Genomic DNA, 8,163 nt, shown 5'->3' on the forward strand with positions numbered 1-8,163 from the left:
AATAAGAGCGAAGCGAAGGAAAAAGAAAAGAGAAAGAGAAAGAAACGGAGATGGAAGAAAGCGAAAAGGAGAAAGAGAACGGCGAGTGGAGGTGTGGATTCTTCGTGTGGGACAGCATCGAAGGGATCGAGGAATTCGACACACGCGAGGCCGCGATTGCCGAGTTCAAGCGACGCTTTGCCAAGTTCACCGGCCACGCCTGGGACGACCGCGCCCACTTCCGCCACAACCGCGACCACGACAAGGAAGACGAGGCGCCGACAGTCGACAACAACTCCAACGACAACGACGACAAAGCGCCGGAAGCTGCGGCCGTTGGACAGCAGCAGCAAGAGAGCAGCGCCATGGCGGTTGATGACGTGGACAAGGAAAAGGCCAAAGAACAGAAGGAAGAAGAAAAGGAAAATGAGCAGAAGCAGAAGGAGGAGGAGGAAGAGAAGTCGGGCGGGTACTGCTACCTGCCGACCGACCACCGGGCGGTGCTGCGGCACCGGCGGTACAGCAAGCTCTACGGAGACGAGGAGGAGGAGGGTTCCGAAGACGAGGGCCAGGAGGAAGACGACGACCTCGGCGAAGACGAGGAAAGCGACGGCGAAGAGGAATCGCTCCGGGCCAAGCGTACGCCTGCGACGCGCCTTCGTCCCACAATGATAGTTGTGATGATAGTTGTGATGATGATGACAATGATGTCAGACTAACACCGCAACAACCAAACAAACCAAACAAATAACAATCAACAGAGAAGAAGGAGCCGTCGGCCGACAAGCGGTTGTACGACATGCTGGCGTTCATTTCCCACAAGAAGCGCCTCTGGTCCTTTTGCAACCGGTACGCCGCACCCGCCGCCGCCGCCGCCGCTACACGCACACTCGTGCGCAGACGTCTCGCCCTGTCGACGTCATCGCTAGTTGTGAAGAATCGGGAGATGAACCGCTGCTGCTGCTGCTGCACATGTGTGCCGTGTGTGTGTCGTGTGTCGTGTGTCGTGTGTCGTGTGCGCCACCGCATAGGGTGGGATTGTTCGAGATCACGGGCATGGGCCAGCTCACCTCCACACAGATCAAGAACGCCTACCGCATCCTCAACGTCCTTTCTGGTTCATTGCTTTCTCTCTTCTTTCTTTTGTTTCATTCTTTTATGCATGCTTTCTTTTATTTATTAATAATATTTCGTATGTTACCGATGACGTGTAGGCATATTGACGTACAAGAAGGAGATGGAGGCGAGGAAGCGTGAGGTGCCGGAAAAGGTGTCGCAGGCGATCGGCGAGCTGTCCAACCAGTTCCACCGGGTGCTGCCGTTCAACTTCTCCGGCAACAACCTCTCGCTCAACATCAACAAACGCAAGATCCTCGCCGAAAAGCTCAACCTCCTCCAGGTTAGTTAGGCCTCTCTCTCTCCATTTTATTTTCTTTGAATTAATTGGTGTCGGTGTGTGTCGTGTGTGGTGCGTCGTGCGTCGTGTGTCGTGTCGTGTCGTGTCGTGTGGGTAGTCGCTGCAAGAGATCGGAATCGGCATGGAGGTGCTGCACGAGGTGGCGCTGCCGTATAAGCGACGCCTGATGGGCGACGAAGAGGAGGAGCTGCCCACGCAGGACGCCCTCTCCCTGCCCCTCGACGACGAGGGCCACCTCCACCTCCATCAGCAGCAGACGACGACGACGATGCCGCTCGAGGAGAAGGAGCGGCTCGAACGTGCGGCGGGCGAGATCAACGAGGACCACCCGCTCGACCAGAAGACCAGCGACTCAGCCCAGGCCATGGCACGCATGCAGCTCCTGTGCGCCGCCCTCCGCGCCCGGCTCACGCCTGTCGACAAATCCTCTGGTACGATTGTAGTTCTTATTCTGTTTTCTACTACTGTTATTATTGTGACTATTAACTCCATTAATATATTTATTATTTATTTCGATGGAAAAACACAGATGAGTGGAAGGTGATTGTGCGGCTGATGAGCACGTCGTCGGTCAAAGTGTTGGACGCCTTCGAGGTGGAGCGCGAGGGCGAGAAGGAGCGCTTCCAACCCTTTGCCGCACTACCCAACCGCTCTCTCCTGTACCTCACGCTCCCACCCACCCCCACCATTCTTGTGGACAGGAAATGATTGGTTGCTGTGTGTGTCGTGTCGTGTCGTGTCGTGTCGTGTCGTGTCGTGTCGTGTCGTGTCGTGTCGTGTAGGTGCCATGGAACGGGGGTGTACAACATATTGGGCATCCTGCGCAAGGGCATGTGCATCGCGCCCAAGGAGGCCAACGGCTCCGGCACCAACTTTGGCAAAGGCCGTACGACTCTCCCCTCCACTCTCTTTTGTTATTCCCTCACACAAGGCCCCCATTTGGCTGCCACAGTCTACTTTGCAGACTTCCCGGAGAAGAGCGTCGGCTACATGAGCAGCGACCACGGCAAGGTATGGTCATCACGGCCCTGGCAGAGGACCTCTGCTAAGATTGTCTTATCAATTCATTATTTTATTGTTTGTTTGTGGTGTTTGTGGTGTTTGTTTGTTTGTTTGGGGTGTTCTTATCGGCAGGGTTGCTTCTTCCTGTGCGATGTGGCTCTTGGCGAGCCCCTCGTACGCACGTCGACCGGCTTCCGCCAGCCATTGCCACCGGTACATACTTTGCTGTCCCACACACACACACTAACTCCTCCTGACATTGGCGTCGGCTGCACAATGGCGCCAGGGCCGACATCACTGTTGGGGCGTGGGCCGTGTCATCACACATCCCGAAGCCGTGCTCTACACGTACGTGCTCCACATTTTATTCTCTTTTGGAAGTCTATTATTCTTTTTCTTTTGGTTGTTCACACTGTTGGGGGCGTGCAGAGACGGAGGGCTGCGCATTCCCATGGGGGAAGACAAGAGAGCGAAAGGCGGCATGGGCCACAATGAGTTCATTGTCTACAACGAGGGACAGGTAACGCGCCTTTCCTTTGTTGTTATGCCCTCTGGTGGCAACCAACTGATGTCGTTTTGGCTGGTGACACCCTCATCTTTTCGCTCCCACTATAGGTGCGAATTCGGTACTTGTTGCTCGTCCAGGAGGGCGCTTAGGGCGCAACCATAGCTCGCGCACACACATATACCACAAATGACATATAAAAGATCATGTTTGATTTTGAAAGTAAGCCAAGTTAGGGCGGCGGAGGGGCGGAGGCGACGTTGATGATGGTGGAGGTAATCTGGTAGCGGCGGAGCGAGGGACGCGAGCTGTCCAGGTGGTACGCCCGGATGACGAAATCGGCCGGCGTCGGATGGGCCAGCAGGGCCTCCATCTTCGCGCGGATGCTCTCCCGCGTGCAGCTGTTCTCCTCCAGGTCCACCGCATCCAGTCCCAGGAAGAGCGCCTGATAACACACACGACACGACACGACACACGACACACGCATCACCGCACACGCGCATCAGGCTTGATTGATTGGAGGAGCGACAGACCAGAGAGGGTTGGGGCGGACGTACGCCCTCTCTGTCGTAGACGTAGGCGTCGAGCGTGCCGGTGGGGTCCTGGAGCTGCAGCTGGAAGAGGTACACGTGGGGCGCGTCAGGCTTCACGCTCGAGGGCCGTGTGATGGCCTCCACCTGCTCCGGCACCATGCCCCGCACGTGCGCCTGGCACCGGAACAGCGCCGTCGACTGGCCCAACGAAAGAACGAAGAAGAGCGAAGAAGAGCGAATAACGAAGAAAAAACCAATTAGTTGAGTTTTTGTGGACGGAGAGCGGACAGGCAGGGCGCACCTCTGGATAGCTGAGGATCTCGTCGATAGTGGAGAGCGGTAGATCGGCGCAGCGCACGATCACTGTGGGCGCACCTCACAGGGGTGAGCCGCCAATTTGAGCTGAACTGAGCTGCCGGTGCTCGTACCGGTGGGAGGCGTGGGTGGGAGGACGGGTGGCGCGGGGCGTTTCTGTATCGCTGCGAGCTGCGCGGGCTCCTCGACGGATTCCGCGTGCGCCTCATCTTTCGGCTTTCGTAAGCTTCGCGCCTCATCATCGCTCAAGAACGCCCGCTTCTTTTCTTCAAAGCCTCTACAGCCACGACACACCATGAGACACGCGACACACGCGACACACGCGACACACACGACACACACGACACACACGACACACACGACACACGCGACACACGCGACACACGGCAGCTGTCGTACTGGAGAAGGGCTTCGACGCGAGGGTCGGTGGGAGGGAGGACCTCGAAGCTGGATTTCATGCGTGCGGCGCAGTACATGTAGCCGTTGGCGTGCTTGTGGCCTTTCACGTTGCGCAGGTGGACCCACGTGCCGAGGGGCACGGCGAGCAGCCGGTGCATGACGGGCGGCGGCATGTCGGCCACCACGCGCAGCCGCGAACTCAGCCCCTCCAGCGCCTGCGGCTGCCCCGTCTCGGAGAGCCCACTGCACCTCAACCAGTCGCCCAACGAGAACAGATTAGAATTCCAACAAAACGAAAACGAAACATGAAAAACTCGGAGGTGACAACCTGACGTCGAGCGGGGCCTTGGTGCCGTCCCACACCAGCAGGGAGCGGACAGAATCGTCCCTGATCTCCGTAATCTGACGATGATGGTGATGGTGGTGATGACGATGATGTGAGTTTCGAGTTGGATGGGGGAGGTGCGAATTCACACGACACGCATCCCGAGGCACAGAAGAGCTGTGCTGGTCGGTACCTGGCAAATGAGGTCAAACCACGCGTTCTCCTCCACTCTGGCGATCCGCCGCACGTAGGGACTCTCGAGAGCGGCTGCCGAGGGCGCACCCGGGTGCCCACCAACTGGTGTTGTTCAATGCAGCTGACAATCTGGCCAGCACCGACTGACGACGGAAAGGAGATGTTGCGCACCTCGCGTTGATGAAGCCCCCGGAGGAATGGCAGCGGTGGTGGCCGTGGTGGTGGTGGTGGTCGTAGTGGTAGTGGCGGTGGCGGTGGTGGTCGGGATTAAAGCAGTGGACGACGCCCACACGCGTATGCTCTTGATCCGCTCTTCGTCCTTGGACCTGCATGCGCGCCCGCGTGGCGATCAGATCGCGTGCCTAGCGGCGGGGGGGGGGGGAGTGGTGGCGGTCGGGGACCGTTATTACGTGAAAGTGGCACGCTCAGAGCTGGAGCTGTGCGGAACGAGCGGCGCGCCGGGAGCTCCATCGACCAAGATCCACGCGAACCCACGCCTACCAGACACGACACGACACGACACGACACGACACGACACGACACGACACGACACGACACGACACGACACGACACGACACGACACGACACGACACAGTACACGAGTGAGACTCACGTGCATGATGGGCCAAGGCCTTGTCGTAGGGAGTACTTGTTGTGACTGCCCACGCCCTGCAACCCTTCGCCATAGCGCTGGATCTGGTGTCGGCGCCCCCCCCCGAACGGTGAGTAGCGACAGCTTTGTGTGTAGCGGGGGGAGAATGGAGTAGAGAAGGGTATGCAAGTGCCTGGAGGCGATGGAGGCGAATGATGTCGCCTGGCTGTGGCGCGGGGAGCAACCGCTCCTCGGGGGCGAAGAGGTTGATGCCGAGCCCCTCCTCCTTGGTCGGGGCCGACACGTCGACCACCACCAGCGCCACCACCCAGTCTGGCCAGACCCAAATCCACATTCATTAAATTAAGATCTCAATTGGAGCAAAAAACGTAAAAAAAAATGGAAGAAGAAGATGGATGGATGGAGGTGAGAAGGGCGGCACCTGTCCCTCTCGTGGGTCTGGGTTCTTTGAGAGCCCGCACCACTCCGTACACGTTGGCCTGTTGCCCTGGCTGGAGCTCGCTGATGCGCGTGTAGGTGTACTCGGCAGGGGGCGCCGTCTTCTTAGCGGTGGCGGCCGTTGGTGCAGCGCCCTCCGGCTTCTTCTCTACTCGCACGAACTGGCGTGCGCTGGTGAAGCGGGGCAGGGGCGGCTTCAGTCTGCTGACCTGCACGCCATCCTCCGCCTCTTCCGGCTCTTCCTCCAGCTCCTCATCTTCATCTTCATTTTCCTCCACCCTCCGTTGGCGCCGCACCTGCGTCAGTGCATCACAGCTCAGCTCCTCTCTTGTCCGCTTCATGTTGTGCGTTTTGTTTCTCTTCTTTTTCAATTTATTTTAATTTTCAACAAATTTGTGCTATTTCTTTTCCATTTTATCTGTTTTGGCCACATGTTACACGTCAACTACATTCATCAAAAACTTGGGCAAGTGTTATGTGCAATTATGTTTTGTATTTACAGGCCAAAACGGTGTTTGGCTCTCTCTACATGGAGATCTTGTGGGCCACGCACTTCTCGTTGAGGAGCTTGTTCTTGTTCTTGTTGAAGGCCGCCTGCCGGCACGAGTCGATGCTTTGGCAGGCGTGGTCCTCGGGCAGCCGGTGCGCCCCGCAGAACTTCTGCTCACAGAATCGACAGTCGCCCGTGATCATCACCGCCCGCTTCGAACACTCACCGAAGCAGCACTTGGTCTTCTTGCCACCACCACGCAGTCGCAGGACAAGGTGCAGGGTGGACTCCTTCTGGATGTTGTAGTCGGCCAGGGTACGGCCGTCCTCGAGCTGCTTGCCAGCGAAGATGAGACGCTGCTGGTCGGGAGGGATGCCCTCCTTGTCCTGGATCTTCTGCTTCACGTTCTCGATGGTGTCCGAGCTCTCGACCTCGAGGGTGATGGTCTTGCCGGTGAGGGTCTTCACGAAGATCTGCATATGTGTGTTTGTGTTGGCGATTGCTGTCGTGGGTGCGCTTTGCTTGCGTCTTGTTCGAGGTTCTGAGTTGATGATGGTTTGGTGGGCTCAGCCTTTTATCTTCGGCCAAAGCCCGGTATTTCCTGGAAGTTCGAGCCTCGGGGAAAAATGCTGGGCAGCTAAAACTAGTTTTTTCGATCTCCGAATCCCCGGAGCTTCTGCTAGAACGAAACAGGTTTGAAATCCTGAAACACATTTGAATTCACTTCAAATTTCAACAAAATAGCGCACTTCGGCCGCAGGTTAAAATGTAGGCTCGTGGTTGGTTGATGAAGAGTCAGTGATCACCACCCGAGCCTCTTCGCGAGGACCGCCAGGGCTGCAGCTGGCCTCGCAGCCTGCGAGGCATCGGATGTCTGTGCCGCTGGCGTTGACGCGCGGTACTCCGCAAAGCCCACGCTCGGTGCCGAAGTGCTGCGCAGCAGGCCTGCGAGAGTATGGACGTCATATCCCTCAGGCGGTGAAGATGATGAAGAAAGGCGGTGGTACCATAGTAGTCGATGCTGATGCCAGGGATCACAGCGCCGGCCGCGCGAGCAGGCGACGTGGATTTCTGTAACACAGAAAAGAATGAGGTGCAGTGGAATCGGTGGCGTTGTGTGTGAAGGCGGGGACAATAATGTACCAGGACGTAGTTAGCAGGCGCGGTGCCGGCGCCACCGCCCACGAACCGGATTGCGGAGGAGTTGGCGACGGCCTTCGACGACAGCCCCGTCGTGTCAGCACAGGCGGTCGGCACGCTGCAAGTGTGGAAGAAGAAGATCAACAAGGGAAGAAGAAGGAGAAGAAAGCAAGAAGGGAGATGCTTGGCATACCTGGGTACTCCGACCCAGACATTGTTGGAGATCTGCCACGCGCTACGCTGTTCCTCTGTGACCAACAATTCAGTGTCGAGATGAGAAATAGACCAGTTCGCAACCCCCTTCTACATGCACCCAAAAAAGGGGAGCCTTACGTACCGAGGGCACAGCCGTAGGAGTCCTACCCAGCAGAAGGTTGCAGAGTTGATTGGAGTGAGATAAGTGTGGAATGAACGTGAGGTGGTGGTCATGCCACGCCACGCACCTTGACCCAAAAGATGTTGTTCTTGAGAACGTTTCCCGAGGACACGGTGGGCTGCGCGGGCCAGTAGAACGGCGCTTGCTGGGGGCGGTGTGTTTTGTCATTGGTGAGCGACAAAATAAAAGGTTTTGTACATGACTCCGGGACGAACCTTGGTGCTGGGATTCCAAATGGTACTTGGATCGACTGAAAATGTTGAACATGAGGGGCGAGTGCGCGTACGACATGGCCTGGCCCCAGCCGGTGGTGGACGAGGCGTTGTAATTCTGCATCACAGCATTGTAAACCGTGTTGTTGTGGATCACCACATCTGCGCCGCAGCCGCCGATGGCTCTGGAGAAGAGAATTTTATACAATGTAACATCCATTGGC

At 57.2% G+C, this 8,163-nt stretch overlaps 4 protein-coding genes across 4 annotated transcripts in view; 1 reads left to right on the forward strand and 3 right to left on the reverse strand.

Moving 5' to 3' along the window:
* Positions 1-50: 50 nt before the first annotated feature.
* Positions 51-3,055, forward strand: ACA1_149970 (Poly(ADPribose) polymerase catalytic domain containing protein; the record flags this gene model as incomplete). Its single annotated transcript, XM_004351532.1, has 12 exons — positions 51-618; positions 741-828; positions 1,011-1,096; positions 1,194-1,378; positions 1,494-1,827; positions 1,926-2,055; positions 2,179-2,282; positions 2,349-2,407; positions 2,531-2,611; positions 2,685-2,746; positions 2,828-2,918; positions 3,014-3,055. 12 exons carry the CDS (start codon positions 51-53, stop codon positions 3,053-3,055), a joined length of 1,830 nt encoding a protein of 609 aa, XP_004351584.1.
* Positions 3,056-3,135: 80 nt separating this feature from the next.
* ACA1_149980 (uncharacterized protein) lies at positions 3,136-6,062 on the reverse strand (the record flags this gene model as incomplete). The annotated part of the gene is made up of 12 exons (XM_004351533.1): positions 3,136-3,348; positions 3,461-3,634; positions 3,738-3,799; positions 3,865-4,028; positions 4,151-4,393; positions 4,479-4,552; positions 4,669-4,742; positions 4,842-4,996; positions 5,081-5,167; positions 5,271-5,339; positions 5,508-5,595; positions 5,705-6,062. 12 exons carry the CDS (start codon positions 6,060-6,062, stop codon positions 3,136-3,138), a joined length of 1,761 nt encoding a protein of 586 aa, XP_004351585.1.
* A 184-nt stretch (positions 6,063-6,246) lies between these two features.
* On the reverse strand, positions 6,247-6,690 carry ACA1_149990 (ubiquitin domain containing protein; the record flags this gene model as incomplete). The annotated part of the gene is made up of 1 exon (XM_004351534.1): positions 6,247-6,690. The coding sequence occupies one exon, from the start codon at positions 6,688-6,690 to the stop codon at positions 6,247-6,249; it is 444 nt and encodes a 147-aa protein (XP_004351586.1).
* Positions 6,691-7,013: 323 nt separating this feature from the next.
* Positions 7,014-8,163, reverse strand: part of ACA1_150000 (uncharacterized protein) — a gene marked incomplete at both ends in the record, with an annotated part of 3,521 nt that continues 2,371 nt past the window's right edge. Inside the window, 6 exons of the mRNA XM_004351535.1 lie at positions 7,014-7,156; positions 7,219-7,282; positions 7,355-7,469; positions 7,545-7,591; positions 7,795-7,868; positions 7,943-8,124. Coding sequence (XP_004351587.1) covers positions 7,014-7,156; positions 7,219-7,282; positions 7,355-7,469; positions 7,545-7,591; positions 7,795-7,868; positions 7,943-8,124 — 625 coding nt within the window. The remainder of the gene's footprint in view (positions 7,157-7,218; positions 7,283-7,354; positions 7,470-7,544; positions 7,592-7,794; positions 7,869-7,942; positions 8,125-8,163) is intronic.

The sequence above is a fragment of the Acanthamoeba castellanii genome, assembly GCF_000313135.1.
Source record: "Acanthamoeba castellanii str. Neff unplaced genomic scaffold scf7180000084715, whole genome shotgun sequence".
In the NCBI taxonomy this organism is placed as follows: Eukaryota; Discosea; order Longamoebia; family Acanthamoebidae; genus Acanthamoeba; species Acanthamoeba castellanii.